The 22,195-nt window shown below is 38.9% G+C and overlaps 1 protein-coding gene across 11 annotated transcripts in view; it reads left to right on the forward strand.

Annotated features, from left to right (window-relative positions):
- Positions 1 to 22,195, forward strand: part of Ppp1r12a (protein phosphatase 1 regulatory subunit 12A) — a 111,062-nt gene that overhangs the window by 39,492 nt on the left and 49,375 nt on the right. For all 11 annotated transcript variants that reach the window (XM_029482711.1, XM_029482710.1, XM_029482715.1 and 8 more), the window contains exons 3-4: positions 11,882 to 12,000; positions 21,419 to 21,578. In XM_029482711.1, coding sequence (XP_029338571.1) covers positions 11,882 to 12,000; positions 21,419 to 21,578 — 279 coding nt within the window. The remainder of the gene's footprint in view (positions 1 to 11,881; positions 12,001 to 21,418; positions 21,579 to 22,195) is intronic.

Here is a 22,195-nt window from a genome sequence, read left to right on the forward strand (position 1 = left end):
TCTAGATACCCTAACTTGTGTCAAGTTAACATAAAACCAGCCAACACAGGTGACTTGTAGTTTTTGGTATAGCAGGGGTATGTGCTAGATCCATTTTGAGAGCTTAGTGGCTATGCTAGTTTACATTCTGAACAGCAGCATATCAGGGTTCTCTTTTGTCACATCCTCACCGTGATTTGCTGTTACTGTTTTCTTAATGACTGCCACCATCACTGGGATGAGATAGACTCTCACTGTGATTGTGATTTGCATTTCTCTGATGGCTAGTGAAAATGAACATTTTCAATGTTTCCCGGCCATTTATACTTCATCTTCTAGGAACTGTCTTCTGTTTTCACTAACCCATGTACTGATTGTTTGATTCTTGTATAGTTCTTTTTTAATCCTTGTGGTCTAGATATTAATTATGTCAACAATGAAAGCTAACAACTTTTTTCTCCTGTTACATAGGCTGTCGCTTGATGATTTCCTTTGCTACACACATGCTTTTGTAGTTTGATGGAATTCCATTTGTCAGTTGTTGGTATTATTTTATGAGAGATTAGGGTCCTATTCAGAAAATCTGAGCCTATTCCTATTTCTTAAGTGTTTTCTCTTTTACTTGGTCAGATCTTTGATCTCTGTGCATTTGATCTTTACACAGGGTAAGAAATCGGGATGCAATTTCATTCTGTTATATGTGTGGCTATACAATTTCACCATGGCCACTGTTTGTTGAAGAGGTTGTTTTCAATGTTTATGTTTTTGGAGTATTATTCAAAATCGGGTGGTTACATTTGGCTTGACTCTTCTATTCTACTGACCTCTCTGTCTGTTTTGTGCTGGTATACTCTGTAATATAATTGCAGTAGGGTATGCTAATACATTACTCCAGCATTTTGTTTTTGCTCAGCATTGCTTTGATGATCAAGCATTTTTGCTTGTATATGTATCTTAACAGTATTATTGTTACAATTATAAAGAATAACCCTGGAATTTTGATGAGTTGTGTATTATCTATAGGTTGTTTTGGTAGTATGTCCTTTTCTATAATAATACACTTGTCTTAGGGATTCTATGGCTGCAACAAAACACCATGACCAAAAAGCAAGCTGTGGAGGAAAGGGTTTACTCAACTTACACTTCCATATTGCTGTTCACCACCAAAGGTGAACACCAGGGCGGGCAGGAAGTCAAGCAGGGTAGAAACCTGTAGGTAGGAGCTGGTGCAGATGCCATGAAGAGATGTTGTTTACTGGCTTGCTCAGCCTGATTTCTTACAGAACCTAGGACCATCAGCCCAAGGATAGCACCACCCACAATAGATGGGTCTCCCTTCATCAGTCACTAATTGAGAAAATGCCTTATGTCTGGATCTTAGGGAGGCATTTTCTCAATTGAAGCTTCCTCCTTTCAGGTAACTCTAGTTTGTGTCAAGTTAACATAAGGCTAGGCAGCACGACATGTTTCTAGTTTATGAGCATGGTAGATCTCTCCATCTTCTGATGTCTGTCTGTTTTCTTCCTGACTGTTTTACAATTTCTGTTGTAGTATCCTTTCACTGCCTTCGGTAGGTTTGGTGAATTATGGTTAGAGTTTGTGTGTCTGACTGTTTTACAGTTGCTGTTGTGGAATCCTCTCACTGCCTTCAATAGGTCTAGTATATTACAGTTAGAGTTTTTGTTTGTTTGCTTGGGGTTATTTTTTGGAGGCAGTTATGAAGAAGTATTTTTTGCTTTCTTAAATATTTGCTATTGAAGTATAGTAATGCTGTTGGTCTTTTATGTTGACTTTTATATTTTGCTATCTTGCTGATAGTTTTTATCAAATCTAAGAGCCTTCTGGTGGAGTATTGGGTATCTCTTTAATTTTAGAACTGTGTCATCTTGATGTTTTCTACTTAGGCCTCATTTATTTCCTCTCTGTGGCTTACTATGCTCCCATATTGATTTTTTTATTGGATATTTTCTTTACTTACATTTCAAATGTTAGCCCCTTTCCCGGTTCCCCTCTCTCCTGGACACACCCTATCACATCCTCCTTCCCCTGCTTCTATGAGGGTGTTCCTCCATCCACCCACCCACCCACTCCCACCTCCCCGCCCTCGATTTCCCTACACTGGGGCATCAAGCCTTCATAGGACCAAGAACCTCTCCTCCAATTGATGTATGACAAGGTCATCCTCTGCTACATATGCAGCTGGAGCCATGGGTACTCCTTTGTGCATGGCTTAGTCCCTGGGAGCTCTGGGGAGTCTGGTTAGTTAATATTGTTGTTCTTCCTGTAGGGCTGCAAACCCCTCCAACTCCTTCAGTCCTTTTTCTAACTCCTCTATTGGGGACCCAATAGAGTGCTGGTGCTCAGTCCAATATTTGGCTGCGAATATCCACCTCTGTATATGTAAGGCTCTGGCAGGACCTCTCGGGAGACAGCCATATCAGGATCCTTTCAGCATGCACTTCTTAGCATCCAAAATAGTGTCTGGGTTTGGTAACTGAATATGGGTGAATCCCCAGGTGGGACAGCCTCTGGGTAACCTTTCCTTCAGTCTCTGCTCAACACTTGATCTCCATATTTGTTCCTGTGAGTATTTTGTTCTATTAAGGACCAACCAAGTCACCCACACTTTGGTCTTCCTTCTTCTTGAGCTTCATGTGGTCTGTGAATTGTATCCTGGATATTTGGAGCTTTTGAGCTAATATCCACTTATCAGTGAGCGTATACCATGAGTGTTCTTTTGCAATTGGGTTACCTCACTCAGGATTATATTATCTAGTTCTATCCCTTTACCTACGAATTTCATGAATTCATCGTTTTTAATAGCTGAGTAGTACTCCATTGTGTAAATGTACCACAGTTTCTGTATCCATTCCTCTGTTGAAGGACAGCATTTTTAACAAATAGTGCTGGTTCAACTGGTGGTCAGGATATAGAAAAATGCAAATCAACCCATTCCTATCTCCTTGTACAAACTCAAGTCCAAGTGGATCAAGGACCTCCACATAAAACCAAATACACTGAAACTAATAGAGGAGAAAGTGGGGAAGAGCCTCGAACATATGGGCACAGGAGAAATATTCCTGAATAGAATGCCAATGGCTTATGCTCTAAGATCAAGAAACAACAAATGGGACCTCATAATTTTGCAAAGGAGATTGTCAAGAGGACAAAAGGACAACCAACAGATTGGCAAAAGATCTTTACCATTCCTACATCTGACACCTCTGTCCGATATATACTGGATACTGGATATTAGAAGTTAGACTCCAGAGAACCAAATAACCCTATTAAAAATGGGGTACAGAGCTAAGCAAAGAAGGTGCACGCCTTTAATCCCAGCACTCGGGAGGCAGAGGCAGGCGGATTTCTGAGTTTGAGGCCAGACTGGTCTACAGAGTGAGTTCCAGGACAGCCTGGGCTATACAGAGAAACCCTGTCTAGAAAAAATAAACAAACAAACAAACAAATAAAGAATTCTCAACTGAGGAGTATCGGATGGCCTAGAAGCACCTAAAGAAATGTTCAGCATCCTTAGTCATCAGGGAAATGCAAATCAAAACAACCCTGAGATTCCACCTCACACCAGTCAGAATGGCTAAAACCAAGAACTCAGGTGACAGCAGATGCTGGCGAGGATATGGAGAAAGGGGAACACTCCTCCATTGCTGGTGGGATTGCAAGCTGGTACAACCACTCTGGGAAATCAGTTTGGCGGTTTCTCAGTTAATTGGGCACATTACTACGTAAGGACCCAGCTGTACCACTCCTGGGCATATACCCAGAAGATGCTCCAACTTATAATAAGGACACATGCTCCACTATGTTCATAGCAGCCTTATTTATAATTGACAGGAGCTGAGAAGAACCTATATTGATTTTTTAAACATAATGAGTGGTCCCATGAGAACCCTTCAGAAGGACTAAGTGTTTTTTCAAGTTAAGCAACTTTTGAAGTTCACACATTTGAACATATTTGATGTGCTGATGGCGGCCTCTTGTCAGTTGCCCTTAATTGGTTAGCAAATTATACCACAATTCTTGAAGAAGCCCTGTTGTTTTGTAATGTGTTCTGAGAGTATACATTACTACTGGATTGGTAGTTTCTCAGTTCATAATCAGTAGATGTGTTCATCTTTAGCCCTTTCTTCATTGCCAGGCATTGTGGGATCAAAATAACACATCATTCCTAATGAGCTTTGTCATGTATTACACATACATTAGACTGAGTGTCCACCACTAGTAACAGTGTCTCTTTTGGGTATTGTCTTTCTGTCTTTATGGTATTCTAATTGTGAATTCATTGAATGACTTTGTTTTGTTTTTGAGATAAATTTTATTATATCACCTAGGCTGGCTTAGTACTTGCTACATAGCCTGGAGTTTCCACCCTCAGCCTGTGTCCATGCACCCCTTTTCCAGCTGAAGTACTCCTTTGCTCATGGTGGTACTGTCAAGTAGATAGGGTACTTTTACATTATTTTTCGTTTTAATTTTATTATTTAAATAAAGTACCGAGTTCTAATATCAATGAGTATCCTACCACATAATTTCCTCCTATACACTATGGATATCCATTTATAATTTTTTTTCTTGATATCCTCTTCTATCCGTGAAAATAAGTAATCCTCCCTTTATGCATAAGTGACAGAATGTCACAAATTCTCCTCCACTCTCTACTTAAAAAGTGACAGTTAAAAGTTGTAGAAGATCGTTCAAGGTGTTTTGCACTGCAGAATACTACAGCAAACTATATCATCAAATGCCTTTTACTTGAGCAGGAATTTATGGAAGTAGCCAAGAATCCCGGGGAAAAAAGCCAGATTTCTGATACTCAACTTTCTAACCAGTTTGAAATAAAAAGTTTTCTAATTTATAGCAAAAAAAAAAAATTGTAGAAGTTGCTCATATTTAGATATAGAGTAGCTTGTTCTGTTGGTGTATACGGCCGTGTATGTCGCAGTTGTATCTGTCCCACTTAACTAGCCGGTGAATATCAGTTAGTTAGATAATTTTACCCTTAGCCTTGACACTTGCCTTTTTTTAACTCGTGAAAATATAGGGATTTCTGTGTTTATTTAAAAATACTTTGTGATTTAATGTTTTAGTTGTCTAGTTTCATTACTATATTCCTTTTTAAAGCTTCCGCTGTAAATGCTTAAGAAATGCTTTTCTCTTGAGTAGCCCTAAGTTTCTAGTATGAACAGTTTACCCTATATTATAGAAGAAGCTCCTTTCTCACTTGATCACTAAAGGCTTGGCTATGACTTTTAGATGTTTGTGGTGGTTCAGTTATGGCTTGGTTCTTTAGGACTTTAGAACTTTTATCCATAACATCTATGAAAATCTTAAGGATTTTTGTAGCCTCACCACCAAAGTATGTCCACTGTCTAACTACTTTTACCTCTTCCTGTTTCTCTAGTCCGGAGCACTGTTGCTGTCTCCTAGGTAGTACAGTTCCTGCCAAGCTGTATCTTTCTTTCATCTCTTTTGCTCAGTGTAGCAGGCAGGATGCTACACAATAGCTCTAGCTGGGGAACATTACTTATTCACTTCACACCCCGCTCGCTCACTGTGCCCCTCCTGCAATCAGTTTGCATCCCTCTCCCCTTTTCCTCAGTGCAGGTGAGGCCCCTGCATATCCCCCTCCCGAGGCTAGGTGCTTCCTCCCCACTGAGGCCAGACTAGGCAGCCCAGCTAGAAGAACATATTCCACATATAGGAAACAGCTTTTGGGATAGCCTCTGCACCAGTTGTTTGGGACCCACATGAAGACCAAGCTGCACATCAGCTACATGTATGCAGGGAATACCACCCTCTTATTCAGAGCCTTTAGTGCATTCATTCTGTGTTCAGTCAGGGTAGAAAGATAGTGACCTATAAGAGTATCTGTCTGCCATTCATCACTCACAACTTTCTGGCTCCATCTTTGGCCCCTTCTCTAGGCTCTTTTGTATCTATTATGGTCTCCTTGTTGAGCCTTTAGACCAGGTAGGCATTGTACTTTTTTGGTCTGCTTATTTCTTCTGTCTAAAAAATAATGCTATATTTAAACTTTTTAGTTTTAGTTTTAAAAATTATGCAATATATTTTAATCATGCTTTTCTCCCCTTACTCCTAGGACCTTCCCAGCTTCCTACAAAACCAACTGCATAATTTCATCTTTATGTTCTCTCTCTCTCAGCAAACACAAAAATTCACACAAAAGCAAAAATAAATAAGCAAAACACTAATAAGAAATGCTAAAGGGAAAAAGTCAATAAAAATGACATTAAAGTTTTTGTATATCATCCAACTACCTCAGGGCATGAGAGACATTCAAATCCTACATAGGTTTAATCCAGATGGAGTCATAGCCCTGAGGGGAAGTGAACATGGGGTCCCACCCCTAACCAAGAAGCCATGCAGTTGATTCCAGCTGGCAAAGGGAAAAATTCAGTTTTCTCCCATAAACTGTCACTTGTATATCAACCACACTCCAGGGCAAACCCCGTGCTCAGGTGGATTGCCAACTTATCAAAAGTTAGTTATATATTCTTAGCCAGTTAAAGCCTGTTTGTATTATGTAATTTAGTTGGGACAGTCCCAGATAGGTGAAACATGCATGAAATGAAATTATGCTATAGTAACTAAGTTGAATACTTGGGAAAGACCCAAAGGCAAGTCCTACTGCATCTTAAGGAGATGCTGGTGAAACAACTAGGAGATGTGAATTTAAAAAAAGACAAAACTAGATTATGTGTAGTGATTGCTTTGCTTGGTAATTTGAAATATCTGCCTTGAATGCATAGCTAAAGCATTACAGGTGTGCGGTTTTGAGGGTTTTTGTGGGGGTTGTTTTGGTTTTGTTTTTTGTTATTGTTGTTTTGTTTTGTTTAAGAAAAGCACCATATTAGAAACATGCAAAGAAAAGGTTTGATCTTCACTACAGGATGAGTAGATTTTTATAAATTATCTATTTGGTGTGGAAGGACATGTGGTTTTATAAATGTATTGTATCTTATGGTCCACTGTCGGTTGGGGGAGATTACCGTGTATATGCTGGTCTTGATTGTATCGATGTAAGGGCTGGTTGATGTTTGGACTTATGCTTTCTTAACGACACGAGATTATGGAAAGTATCAGGTACAGCATGCAGAGATTTCTATGCTGTATGAATTTGTCCTTCAGTAGGGTACATATTTAGTCCAATTTGTTAGGGATACTGTCTTGAACAGACTAGGGAGGAGGAACAATTAACTAGGGCAGGCCAGTGAGATTGGAAGTGATAAGGATGACTCACTGGCCCCTGATAGGAAAGTAGAAAGGAAACTCAGACGTGGTTGTCGTGATGATAGTAATGGCCAACATTTGCCCAGTGTTGACTGTGTGCCAGCCGTTTCCCTATTCTCAACGCTTTAACATAATTTCTGTTGGCTTTATCATCACATGAAAATGCATTCTCACTGTCCTATAGTTGCCTCGTTCACAGTCCCAAACCCCTGAAATTCCAAGGAAAATAAAAATCACAACTTTGGTATAGACCTTGGATATAATATAACATGGCCACAAATGGGGTAGCCTTTCCTCATTCCACATAATTGTACATTTGCTTTTTATAGAATATAAATACTATTGAGTTTGGTCATAGAATGTTGCCTCAAGTTTGTGAATATGTAACTTAATCTATATTATTTTCCTGAGCTATGAAGTTTAGATTCTGATGAATAATAATATCCTTGTATTAATAAAATTTACTTAATAAGTAAGGAAAACAAGTCAGAGAGAAGTCACATGTAGGAAGTGACAGCTAGTGTTTGAGTCAAGATAGTCTGGCTTTTCAAGTTTGCACTTAAAGCCAAAACAAGATTGTGCCTCCCTCTTGCCTTTATAATTGGGGGAAATAAGGTTAAGTTTATTTAGGTTTAGAAAGTTGATTTTGTTGATCTCCTTTGAGGTCCCAATGAGAGGTACAGTAGCAGTTGGAATAGAGTTTTATAATATACATACTGGGTTTCATCAAGTCTTATATGTCATCCTTGTAAGTAACTCAGTGTCTTCTTTGCTCATTGAAACAGTACATTTTAAACGTAGGTTTATTTTTATCTGAAAGGACTTTTCACTGTTGTTCTCTGTATGGAAGAGTGTTACAGCTTAGCTTGATCTTGTACATTGGCTCACTTTAGCTCTGCTAGGATTCAGCATTGATAATATCTACAAAAGTCTGTCTTAGGATACAGAGTTGGGATCACTATAGCTAACCCTGAAACTAACCAGAGACTTAGAGAGAGAGACTAATGAATGTCAAACAGGTATTAGAGTTGAGAACCAAACTCAAACTCTGTAAAACATAAAGAGTAGCACTTTCCTCTGCCCAGCCAACTTTTGAATCAGACATCAAAATTAATGCTCATTGTAAGTATTTATAGTTGTAAATGATAGCTCTAGTCTAGAATCCTGTATAGTTTTAGCGAGCGTGTTGAATGCGTGAATATATACCTCCTACCCTAGACTTTTTACTTAGCCTTGGGCCTACTGATTCTGGCAGCTGTGGAACTTGACTTTCACTAGTTTCATTAGTTTTCTTCCAGCATGTTTGTGTGCTTTGACTGTTTGGTTTTGATGGGAATTTTTGTTTCATAAAGCTCACTCTTCAAACACTTCAGTTATACCACTTTATTTTTAGTCTTTATGTCCTTTGAGTGACTTCTAACACTCCAACAGTAGCATTTTTAACATACATATTCTTATTTGTTTGATTGAAATTTGCCTAGCAAGTTGAGTTTCTTGCTATCTTGAAACAAAACACAGTTTCTCACTCTACCTTCGTATTTTTTGCTTTAGACTCATCTTTTTTCAATATTTAAGAAAACACTTTCTTAGTTTTCAGTTACATTCTTTAAAGATATGGAACTAAAAAAAAAGTACCTCAATTCAAATATAATCTCTTTATAGAATTTCCATTTAAAAAGTTTGGGATATATTTACTTTAAAAATATCAGGTACACTGACTGTCATGTTAAAAGATAAATATCAGAAAGCCTGTATAACAAAAAACTTTCCTCATCAATACTCAAAGCAACCAATATGGATCCTTCCTACATGTCCCTCTTAGGCATAGTTCCTGTTAACCACATGTACATAGTCTTCTCTTCTTTCTATGGCTGTTAATGTGTATACGTGTGATAAAGGTTTAAGAGGGCCAGGCAGTGGTGGTGCACGCCTTTAATCCCAGCACTTGGGAGGCAGAGGCAGGTGGATTTCTGAGTTCAAGGACAGCCAGGGCTATACAGAGAACCCTGTCTCAAAAAACCAAAAAAAAAAAAAAAAAAAAAGGTTTAAGAGGATGATTGGTCTTTTCAGTTACTCTAAGAAAATGTCTTTGGTCCCCATTTCTCTAGATACAGAGTTCACTACCTGACCTTGCATTCAGGTCCAAGTCTCTGAGTATAGCCATGCTAAAGTATTGCCTACGGGATTTGTGAATCAGTGATGAATTTTGTGTTTAGCCTTATGTCCATTGTCATAATACCTTCTTAGATATAATGCAAATGTTCTCAAAGTATGTAATTCAAAACCACTTCTAATTCCAATCATTTTGGATAAGGAATATTCAACTTATTCTTTAAATACCACATCATCCTAAGACTTAACACAGCTTCACGGTTTGTTGACATTGCTTATTTCTTTACGACAAGGTTTTGCTCTGTAGCCCAGACTAGCCAGAATTGACCATCTTCTTGCCTTAGCTTCCGAGATTACACTTAGTTTTACATTTCTATGTGTACTTAGTTTAACTCTTGTTACAATGAAATCTCTCTGAAAGTGTATCTTTATTGTTATTGCTGACATATATCAGAATAGTATAATTTTAAAATTATTGATGACCTTAAAAATACAAGGAAAATATGTAAATAGAGCATTTCACAGAAGGGTCAATACAAATGCCAACTTTCAGCCTCCTTTATAATTAGGAATAAATATCAAAACAAAGACAAGGGATTGTATCTCCATGTTGGCAATAGTGGGAAGATGGTAATATCAAGTGCCCATTCAAGAGCATGTTCATTAAAAGGGTAGTATTAAGTGGAGACACGATCTTACACTTAGAATAGTTTCATTAATTTTGTTTTACAGAAGTAGCTGTGTATAGATGTTTTCATACACATAGATACATAACAAAAGTACTGAAAGATTTTTGCATATTGTTGACAGTGGTTATATCTAGGGGAGGATGGTAAGGAACATGATAGTAGTGGAAGGTATAAGACGACTGGTTTTCCCCTCTCCCAACGTACACTTGTATTTTTTTTAAGGCTCCTGGCACTGCACCTGAGTAAATAGGACACTAACCTAGTATGCTCATGGCCCTAGCACATTATCAAAAAAACTTAGTGAGTATTTATTTATATGTAGTGAGAAACAATAAGTTAAATTAGTTGAAAACAGAAAAAAGGGCTATTTATATATGAAAAAAGCAAAAGTCTGCTGCAAGAAGAATGAGGTTGTGTAAGAAGGCAAGGGTGTAAAGCATTGGAGGACATTCATCCTTGCTAGTTGAGCTGTTCAGAATTTTAAGTTGGATGGTGACATGAGTGGAAATGATAAAGAATTCTAGGAAGTATGCATTTGATACAAGGAAAATAATAATCTTTTTACATCTAGATTCCTTTGGCAAGTTTAAGGACTCCTGTGTTTTCTATAAAATAAGTTTTTGTTGCATAAAATATACAGTTGTAAATATTAGAATCCATTTACCAAAATAATGGAAAACCAAGATTTATCCTAGTTATGTTTGTTTGTTCTAACATGTTAGGTGCCATTGTAGTGCTTATCTTGGTGACAGCTGTAAATTTCAAAATAGTAATTAGCCTTACATATATATTTTTCTTTTTTAAGACTAAAAAAATATTTATATGGGTATTTTCTTTGTTTTATATCTTTGTACTACATGAGTGGAGGCCAGAAGAGGTCACTGATTCCCCTAGAACTAGAGTTCCTATGGAGATGGGTGCTTGGGATTGAGCAAGCCTGGCTGCTCTGGAGAACAGATAGTGTTCTTAGCCTTGAGCCATCTCGCCAGCCATCAGTATTTATTTTATTTTAATCTTTTCTTTCACAGGGGTAGATACTAAGCTCTGGTACCCTTTAAGCCCAGAAGAGAGCATTAGCTCTCTTGGAGCTCCCTAGTTACATGGTTTTGAGATTCCTAAAATCGGAGCTAGGAACCAAACTCTAGTCCTCTATGAGAGCAGTACCAGCTCTTGACTAGCCAACTCTGTTCTTTTTCATTATTTTAATACAGTGTCTCATCTTAGCCCAAGCTGGCCTTGAACTTGCAGTGATCCTCTTTTCTTCACGTCCCTTAATTAGTCTGCATCAACTGACTTTTTATGAGCTTACTGAGTTCTACTCCAGATTATTATTTACTAACAGTAATTATTATTGCTTATTAATAAATATCAAACCTCTTCTTCATCATAGTTGAATATACTTCGAATTGTAGTAACTGGGTAGGTGAAGCTAGATTCATGGTTCAAGGTCAGTCATATAGTAAGACTCTCTCAAGGGAAAATGCCCAACAAAATAAAACCCACCCCCCATATGACTGATGACAGGAGCATGAAGCTCAGTTAGAAAAGCAGAACAAATGGGAAAGTGGAAGTCTCAGCGGAGGTGATGGTGAGCACTCCAATGGGTCTGTGCTGGGAAGGCTTTCTAATATTAAAACTTGACACTTTATTAGTAAAGCAAGTGTGTACTAAATTTAAGAAGTAGAAATTTTAAATTTCTGTGATAATTTTATACATTTAAAAATGTGTATATTTATTTTTGTCGCCGTTGCTGTCATGACATAAGAACTTTATTCATTGGATGCATGTTTCACTTCAGACATACTACTGTAACCAGCCTTTTCATTTTGCAGGTTTTTGATTGGTCAAGGAGCACATGTAGGAGCTGTCAACAGTGAAGGAGACACACCTTTAGATATTGCAGAGGAGGAGGCGATGGAAGAGCTACTTCAAAATGAGGTTAATCGGCAAGGTAATAAAAAAAGCAATATAAAGGGAATGCGTGCAGAACTATTTCAGAATATCATCCATGACATTTCTGGGAAAGGTATTTGTTGCCATTGCATGACAGTCATAATTAAATAAATTTTAGAGTTGTTTTAACAACTGTATGTATAAGATTCTACTTGAAAAAAAAGTAATTCCTCTCTCCATCTTTATTATAATCTTTTTAAAATGAGTGTATATCATAAAACATGGGCCATAGTAATATATAGAATAGCTTTAGAGTGGAGTAGCAGGTAAAAGGTCAGAATACATACCAGATAGATGTGTTGTCTTGTACATATGAACAAGATGGCTGTAAACACCTACTAATATAGGAGGGTTGCCCTGAGATATGATAGCAGGTAGAGAATGAGCCAGGATCTGGCAAGAGAGCATTCTTGGTGGAGGAAGCAAGGAGCACAGGGTGGGGAGGAGCCTGATACGTTCAAAGCTGCAGCAGACTAGCATGCTAATTTAGCACACCTGTTTGACATTCAGGTAGTTGAATATGTGAGTTTGGAGAGAGGTACAAGGGAGATACACAGTTAGAGGTATCTCTGTTGAAGGGAATGGTTGCTCATGGGTACAGAGCTGCCTCAGGTGTCATGAGGATTATCTATAGACTTGATTCTAGTAACAGTTACACCACTGGATTTTCTAAGAATACTGAACTGTATACAAAATGATGTGTCTCGTGATGGAAGGTTTAAAACACATATATAATACTGTAATTCTGCTTCTGGAAATAGGTCCAAAAACAAAAGAAAGTCCCTAAAGGTAAATGTGTGTGTCCCCATGTCTGTAGCAGCATTGTCCTTTAGCTTGACTGTGATTATGCCTCCATAAACGTGTATCTGTTAAAACTATCTCAGTCCTACACAAAATGTCTGCCTTGTGTCAGGTGTGCTTGAATTTAAAAATAATAATTTTAGTCCAAAAAGAGAACGGAAGTGCAGTCAGGGATAGAGTATTCACTTAGTATATCAAACATTCCAGGCTCTGTTCTCACCACTGCAAAACAAAAGACAGACCCATGTTCAAGAGAGAACTTTTGCTATGTGTGTTTTGCCACAATAAAACATTTACATTTTTTAAATTTAAAATAATGTATTTATAAAATTACTTTGTATGGTTTCCACATTTAGGCAATGCTCATTCAGGTTTTATCAAAACTGTTATACTAAAGTTAAATAATTGAGAAAAGATATGGGATGTTTTAAAGAGTTGGCTTATGCTGAAGTATGCTTCATCAGGAAGTAGAAGATAAAGATTATAAAGGAATAGAAACTAGGTAAGTCTCTGGAAATGGAATCTTCTTGGTCCTTAGAATAAGAGAAATTGTGTGACTACTGGATTATTGAAAATAAGGGACAGCCATTAAAACTGAGGAATATACCTGAAGTAAAGTACAAAGCAGTGCTTTCATAGCATGCCTTCTATAGGCAGTCCCATACACGTTGTCTTGAGTCCCCACACACTTACATCTCCTGCACTTCCCACCTTCTCGTCTTTTATTCCATTACCTTCCCCAGACTCCTTCCATAAATGCCTTTCTCCCTCCTGGAATGTCATGACCCATACCTGTACATACCACGCTTGTACACATGTAAAACTTAGGCTACGATCCACATAGGAGAGACACCATGTAGTATTTGCCCTTCTGAATCTGAGATATCTCAAAGCTTAATATAATTTCCAAATCTGCCTATTTTCCTGTAATTTTCTTAATTTTACTCCTCAGTAGAGCTAAATAAAATCCATATATATATATCCATATATATATATATGGATATATATATATATACATAAACACATACACCCCACATTTTCATTCTCTGTTTATCTGTTGAAGAGCATGTTAGGCTTATTTCATGTCTAAGGAAATAATTTAAAGACCGGGAGTAGAATCAGAGCCCAAAAGAAATAACATGCATTAGAAAACTAGTTATAAAACTTGACCTTGTGCTCTGTCCAATGGATGATTATGAGTATCCACTTCTGTATTTGCCAGGCACTGGCAAAGCCCCTCAGGAGACAGCTATATAAGGCTCCAGTCAGCAGGCTCTTGTTGGCATCTGCCATAGTGTCTGGGTTTAGTGGTTGTTTATGGGATGGATTCTCAGGTGGGGCAATCTCTGGATGGTCTTTCCTTCCATCTTTGCTCCAAACTTTGTCTCTGTAACTCCCTCCATGGGTATTTTGTTTTCCTTCTAAGAAGGATTGAAGTATTCTCACTTTGGTCTTCCTTCTTGAGTGTCATGTGTTTTGCAAATTGTATCTTGGGTATTCTGAGCTTCTGAGCTAATATCCACTTATCAGTGAGTGCATATCATGTGTGTTCTTTTGTGACTGGGTTACCTCACTCTGGATGATGCCCTCCAGGTCCATCCATTTGTCTAGGAATTTCATAAATTCATTGTTTTTAATAGCTGCGTAGTACTCCATTGTGTAAAAGTACCACATTTTCTGTATCCATTCCTCTGTTGAGGAACATCTGGGTTCTTTCCAGCTTCTGGATATTATAAATAAGGCAGCTCTGAACATAATGGAGCATGTGTCCTTATTACAAGTTGGGTCCCCAATGAAAGAGGTAGAGAAAGTGCCCAAGGAGCTGAAGGGGTTTGCAGCCCCATATGAGGAACAACAATATGAACTAACCAGTACCCTCAGAGCTCCTGGGACTAAACCACCAAGCAAAGAAAACACATGGAGAGACTTCTGGCTCCGCTGCATATATAGCAGAGGATGGCCTAGTTGTTCATCAGTGGGAGGAGAAGCCCTTGGTCTGGTGAAGGTTTTATGTCCCAGTACAGGGGAATGCCAGGGCCAGAAGTGGGAGTGGATGGGTTAGGGAGCAGGGAAGGGGATAGGGGATTTTCGGAGGGGAAACTAGGAAAGGGGATAACATTTGAAATGTAAGTAAAGAAAATATCTAATAAAAAATAGCCAGGCAGTGGTGGTGCATGCCTTTAATCCCTGCACTTGGGAGGCAGAGGCAGGTGGATTTCTGAGTTTGAGGACAGCCTGGTCTACAGAGTGAGTTCCAGGACAGCCAGGGCTACACGGAAAAACCCTGTCTCAAAAAACAAAAAAATAAAATTAAAAAAAAAAAGATTAAAAAATTGAAAAAACAAAAAAAAACAAAAACAAAAGCTGGAGCACACAGAAAGGCTGTAGGTGTCTGTGCTCTGCATGAGTATTTCCATCATGCGGTTTTCTCAAGCTGAGGAATTTGAATGAAGAGATGTGTAATAAATAACCTTTCTGGTTTGGTTTTGCTTTTTTGAGAGAAGGCCTCACTTTGTAGCCCAAATGGCCTCAGCTCACAGCCCTTCCTCTGACTCGTGAGTACTGGGATTATATGTGTGGGCTACAGTATGCAGCCAAGCAAAAATGACCTCATTGTCCATTTTGCCATGAGGAGAATTTAGATGGAAAACTGTTATTTTCAGCCAAACAGTGATAATTCTTTAAATAAAGTAAGTTTTTTCATGTTGGTGTTTGTTTAACATTTGTTAGCAGTTACTACAGACAACTGGTAACACTACTGACACTGCTAGTGGGCTCGGCAGTGGAACTGATGCTGGGACTATTATCAGTTTCCTTTGGCATCCACTAGGTTTGTAGTACGCTCCAGGACATGTAGGTAAAGGTGTGTGGTACCCTGATGGTACTGAGAGATGTCAGGGTTGGCTCTAGAGCTGGAAGATGTATGAGGAATTCTGGGAACAAGTCCTGAGATGGCAAAGGAAAGGAACAGCGAAGCTAACAATGGCCATGCAGAGCCATGAGCCCCTGCTGGTGCAGAAGTTGGCTGCAGAACGTTCTGCACATGCTCTCATTTCATCCTCACCTGCTCTGGGATGTTTGTTTATAGTTCCTGCTAACCCCATTGTACAGATGGGGAACTCAAGCTTAGTTGCTGGCCAAGGTGCAGGCAGAACTGATGGTGCTATAGGTGACTCAGCAGGTTAAAGTCCTCATCTGGAGAACCAGAGTCTGTTCCCTAACCCACCCCAGGCATCTCTGAGCTACGGTAACTGCAGCTGCTTCCATGGGTACATGTGCATGCACATGTGTGTGCACAGTTTACATTCTGCCATGGTGACATACTGTGTTTTATTTAGAATATATCCAAGAAAGTAATTTTTGGTGCACATTTTATTCTTACAATGGTAATACTATGTTTATATAAAATAACGATTCTAAAGAAACAAAATTATAGTGGAATCTTAGGTTTTAATAATGTCTAATAAAACACCTTAAACATACCTCTATCAGATAAACTTTCTTGAATTCTCTCTTCATGCCGCTAGTCTCTTGCCCTGTATCCCAAGCTGACCTAAAATTCAGCATTCTTCTCCCTCGGACTCTTGAGCAATGACATCATAGATGCACACCACCGTAACTTGCACAAATTACCTTGGTATCAGAATTCTTATACACAAAGCTTAAAGATATTAAATGTGTGGGGGGTACGTACGCGCATGCATATCCTCACGTGTAACACCTCAGGCACTGTCAATCATTTCTTTCTTTTAATTTTATTTTATTCTTTTTACTTACTTACTGCCAGTACTGTCAGTCATTTTTAAGGCAGGGTCTTTGGTTGACCTGAGCTGGCCAAAAAGGTTAGCTAGGCTGATTGGCTGTGAAGAACGAGGGACTCATTTGTCTCCGCCCTTCCAGCCTAGGATTACCGAGTACCACTTTAACAGCTGAACCTCTCCCTGGTCCCACCTCAAGTTGTTAGGTAGTTCTTGAACTTCTTATTGCTATAAGATGGGATCTTGTTATATAGCTCATGCTGGCCTGTATCTCACTTGGTATGTAGCCCAGTCTGGCGTTACATTCTTATACGTACGATCCTGTCTCACCCTCCAGAGTGTAGGCCTTGTGCCATCTTAATCTACTGTATTTGAATAGTAAATAATAGTGCTCAAGTAAATTGTCCTCAAAACTAGTAATGATTAAACACAGGCTAAAAGAATTTCTGCTTCATATTTCCTGTGATTTTGTTCTTTTTTCAGTGAAGTTTACAGATCGGATTGGTTTGTTTTGTTGGTTTGGTCAGTTGTTTTGTTCGTTGGTTGGTTGGTTGGTTGGTTGGTTGGTTGGGTCTGGTTTGTTTCGAGACAGGGTTTCTCTGTGTAGTCCTGACTGTCTTCAAATTTAGAGTGCCTCCAAACTACTGGGATTAAATATGTGCACCACCACCACCCAGCAAAGATCAGTTTTTTAATGTTAGCTATCTTATTCTGCTTGAGAGACTTGATTGCATTCTTGTGTAACTTCACTACCTTTAGCTTGCTGTGACCGCTGTTAGTCTAATCACTTTAATATATCCTATTAAATTTATCTTCTACTTGGACAGATGAGGGAAGAAGGACCAGTTACATAGATAAGATTTTGTTTCTCTTAACTGCTAAGGCAATAAAAGAAAAGCAGAATCAGGGTTTTAGAGCCGTTGCTTTTGCCAACTCCTTTGTGTTTATTCCTGGTCTAAAACCTGGCGAGTGGCTTTCAGAATAACCCTGTGAGTTAGGTGCTGTGGTTACCTCATGTCGTGAATCCGAAGTATAGCATACATTGCTTTCCCCTACAGCTAGTGAATCCCAGTTCAGTCTGGGTTCATTTCTAGTCCTTATTCTTTTGAACTGATAGCCAAAGAAAGTGTGGCTTTCCCAGCATCACTAGTCAGCTTGTCAAAGCTCTGAAATTTGCAAACAGGTCTCCTAACATAAGTTGCATGGCTTATTCATAGATTTGGTTTAAATGTTGATGACCTAAACATAAGTTACATTTAAAGTATTTTTTTAAGAATAAGGGAAGCGAGATCTGGACAGACTGCTCAGTGGTTAAGAAGAACACTGGATGTTCTTCCGGAGGCCTGCATTCAGTTCCCAGTATTCACGAGGTGGCTCCCAACTATCTGGAACCCCAGTTCTTAGGCTCCATCACCCTCTTCTGACTTCCATCGCCACCTACCACACAGGTGGTACACGTACAGACAATCAGGCACAGCACCCGCATACATAAAAACATAGGAAGGGTTTTTTTTTTTTTTTCCTGTCTTTCCTTAAGATATTGCATAAGGTTCCCTCCACAGCAGACCTTAAACTTGGATTGTTTTGGCAAGATTTGGAGGCAGAAGGGATGTTGAGTGAAAAATTGATTCACAGGGAGATGCAGCACACACATATCTACTCACTACAGAACGGAAGCCCCTGTCAGAGCAAAGTAAGAACTGCACAGTGGCCGGCCAGCCAGGTGAGCCAGTGAGCTTCTATTGGCCTGGCTAACAGGAGCATGGCTGAGGGGTTGCTAACAGGAGCAGGAATGACTCAAGGGCACTTTGTCACTGAGAAGCCCGTCCTAACAAGGGTGACAATTAAGAAAGCTGGATTTTGGGGGCAGTGTGCCCCCTGGACTTGCGTCTCACAACTTTTCAGTCTCTTCCCTCAGCAGCTGTTTGCCCCTGTAAAACTGGACAGGAATCTTGAGAATCATGCAAGTTTCTGCTGGTGACATTGTATCTCCTCAGCCTCCTGGATTCTCAATTCTGAGGAAATTGCTGAGGAACAAGGGAGTTACGATTTGTAAAGATAGCCATAGAGCCATAGAGTTCATTCAGAACACTAAATGAATCTGAATGCTTTGACTTAGTAAAAGAAGAGATTCTAAAAAGAGGTATATCCTGGGAAGTGGTCATTTCCTAGGCAAGCGAAATAAGGATCTGATTTGTGCAGGAGATAATCGCTTAGAGGGAGCACGGTACACCTGGGAACCTAGTTGGAGGCCAGATTGTTCACGCCGACTGAGGTAAAGGAGGGAGACTAGACATGAAGTAAAAATACAAGTCTAGACCTAAGGCTTTCATCTGCTACCTAACAGACATGTACCTGTGTCTCATAGGAGATAGTCACACACTGATACAGTTTAAGAGGAAATCATCAGATTTGGGCTATTTCAGTTTGGCAGTAGTGAGGTGTTGAAACAGAAGGAAGGAATGAGTTAACGATCAAAGTACAGTGTAAAGGGAGCTAGTGATAGAACTGTCAGACGACAGTCTAGGAGATGGCACCTCCGCGTCTGTTAACTAATGAATGGAGACTGGGCGTGCAGTAAAGGGACAGTGACTGCCAAGGAGCTGGATAAACAGTGACACTCTGGAAATGTAAGACAGGCAGCAAGCAGCAAGTTAGTTCCGGGCAGTTGGTCTGCTTTCCCCACTGAGCTTGAGGTGCACATGGCACAGTGTTGCACTACATTATTTCTTTTCATGGTTTTCTGTATCTCTAACTGGGTTTCTATTAAGAAGGACACTTGTGCATATAAAATTAACTTACAAAATGACTAAAATAGAACCAGGTCTTTCAAAATAAATCTCCCCCACGGCCATGATACTAACCTATCACTAGTTTAAAAGTAAAACCTACACTATTTTATTTGGCCCTAGCACCAATTAAAATAATTTCTTTCTTAAATATATTTTATTATTTTGTGTATGTGTGACATCTTTTTCTTCTGTATCTGAATTCAAATCTGTGTTCAAACTAAAAGCAGATTCTGTTGCTGTGCCATGAGGCAACCAGAATGAACCCTTCACTGCCTTTCCTCCTCCTCTCCCTCCTCCTCCTCCTCTTCCTCTTCCTCCTCCTCCCCCCCTAGTTAAATACCCTCTCCTGGTTGGAGTAGTAGCCTCCAGCCATTTCATACCTCCCCGGTTCAGCTTAAGTGAACTTGTAAATTAACATAGACTGGGTCATGCAGCTCACTGTCTTCATTATAGAAAGTTTGGCTTCCATCTGAACAGAGCCTCCTGAGTAGATTGCCACCCCAGAGGCCGAGTACTTTCTTCCCTTTTTTCCAAAGAGTGGTGTGGCATCCCTTGATTTACTTCTTGCTTTAATGTCATTTATTAGAGACTATTTCTTACCAGCTAATAAAACAGCTCCTCCTCATTAATCTCAGTCACCTTTGCCCTGTTGTAGTTTTCTTCACAGACAGAACATTTTCTGCCTTAGAAAAGCAGCTTCCACTCCTCGTAAAGCACCTGACCTATCATAATAGGCACTTAATACCTATCCGATTGGGAAGGAGGGAGGGTGGGGAGGTGGATGGCAAGATCACATCCGTACAGTGGGCACATAATAAGGACTGTGAGAAAGATCCTGGCTAAGGGGATGAAAGGCTTGTTATATTTTACTCATTTATTTATTCACTCACTCAGAAACTATTTTCTTACCAAGCTTGTTTAAGCTTATCTGAGCTTACCAAGTTTAAGCTTATTTCCTATATCCTACCAGATGGTAGAGGTACCAAATAAGGAAATATATCTACTTTTTATAAGCTCAGTCTTCTGGAATACAATAGCTTATAAATACATTGTAATATCTGTCATATATTAAATAACCATTAATTAAAACTTTAAGAAAACATAAGATCATTTAGGAGTTTCACCATTATCTTTAATAATTTAATTTCCCCCTCAAAGTATAGAGCTCTTTGAAAATTGTAAAGAGAAAATTCTATTCATTTTTGTATTTTTCCTGCTTTTATCACCTTAGCCAAGGACAGTACTTATAATACTTTGAAATGAAAGAATTTCTCTGTGACTTAGACAGTACTGATTGTATGAAGAAAATGCTATACTAAAAAAGAAAAGGTGTCTAGAGAGAAAGAGAAAGCAGTTTAGGGCCCGATGCATTCACGCGAGCAAGCGAGAATGTGTGTGTGTGTGTGTGTGTGTGTGTGTGTGTGTGTGTGTGTGTGATTTGATAAAATATATATGTTTGAGAATTATTTATATATAATTCTTCAAAACCTTTTTTTTTTTGACCATAGGATGCTGCACCTTGATAAGTGCTTAGAGCAATTAGAAGGCATAACCACACTTGATGTGGTATCATGCATTTAATCTCAGCATTTAAGATAACTCTTGATTCAAGGCCAGTGTGGTTTACAAAGCTAGGTACAGACTGTTAGAGGCTACACAGTGAGACCCTGTATCAAAAAACAAGCCATGCACTCCAGAGGTAGAGGCAGGCAGATTTCTGAGTTCAAGGACAGCCTGGTCTACAAAGTGAGTTCCAGGACAGCCAGGGCTATACAGAGAAACCCTGTCTCGAAAAACCAAAAAAAGAAAAAACTAAGCCATAACTAAAATAATATTGTGGATCAAATGCTAAATAATTGACTGAGAAGGCTAATGAAATATCTGTTGTATTTCACATTCCTTTATTAAACAAATAATCAGCAACTATTTTTTTTTAAAATCATGGTTTGTTAGGGTTTTTTTTAACATTAATTTTTTGGTAATCTTATTTCACTGTGTAGAACTGGGAAGAATATTCTCTAGTAAGGAAAACGAAAATAATGTTTATATGGCTTTTCCCCCAAAGGTGTTGATATAGAAGCGGCTCGGAAAGAGGAGGAGCGCGTAATGCTAAGAGACGCGAGGCAGTGGTTAAACAGCGGCCACATCAGTGACGTCCGGCATGCAAAGTCCGGGGGCACAGCACTCCACGTGGCGGCCGCCAAAGGCTATACAGAAGTGTTAAAGTACGTCCTACTTTTTACAGTTTCTATACTTCATTTTTCTTAATTTTGTTACTCCTTTTCTTAAAATATGTGCAGATACTATTTGGAAGACGATCTTGAATAGAATTGATTTGGCTTCTAAAGTTCTTTCTCAAATTTTGAATATTTCTGTTGTATGTTTTAGTTACAGTTTTCTCATAAGCTGGACTTAAGTGTCAACAAACCATTATATGTTACCTAACTGATAATTATTCAAGTCATTGGCAGCTCCCATATTGAGAATAAAAACAATACGTAAATCGTTTGCTTTTTTATTATAAAAACACTAGAAATCAAATTGCTAATACTATGATATTAAATTTTAATCCATAAACATCTGTGACTATATGACACTGTACAGTGATCAGCTAATTTCTTTGCAACAGAGTTCCTTTATGTTAGTGTGCACATGGGCACGCTTGTGCCTATATATGGGCCTTCCTCTCAATAGAAATAACTAAGGAACCCTTCCCAGATTGCCTGGCCATTTTAATTTCACCTTCAGTAATGCAGGTCTCTCTTAGTGGTAAAGTGCTTTAATTAGTCTTCTTATCCCTACCTATTTTTTTCTAGTCTAAAACTTTTCCATATTTTCCCAA

This window comes from Mus caroli, chromosome 10 (assembly GCF_900094665.2).
Source record: "Mus caroli chromosome 10, CAROLI_EIJ_v1.1, whole genome shotgun sequence".
In the NCBI taxonomy this organism is placed as follows: domain Eukaryota; kingdom Metazoa; phylum Chordata; class Mammalia; order Rodentia; family Muridae; genus Mus; species Mus caroli.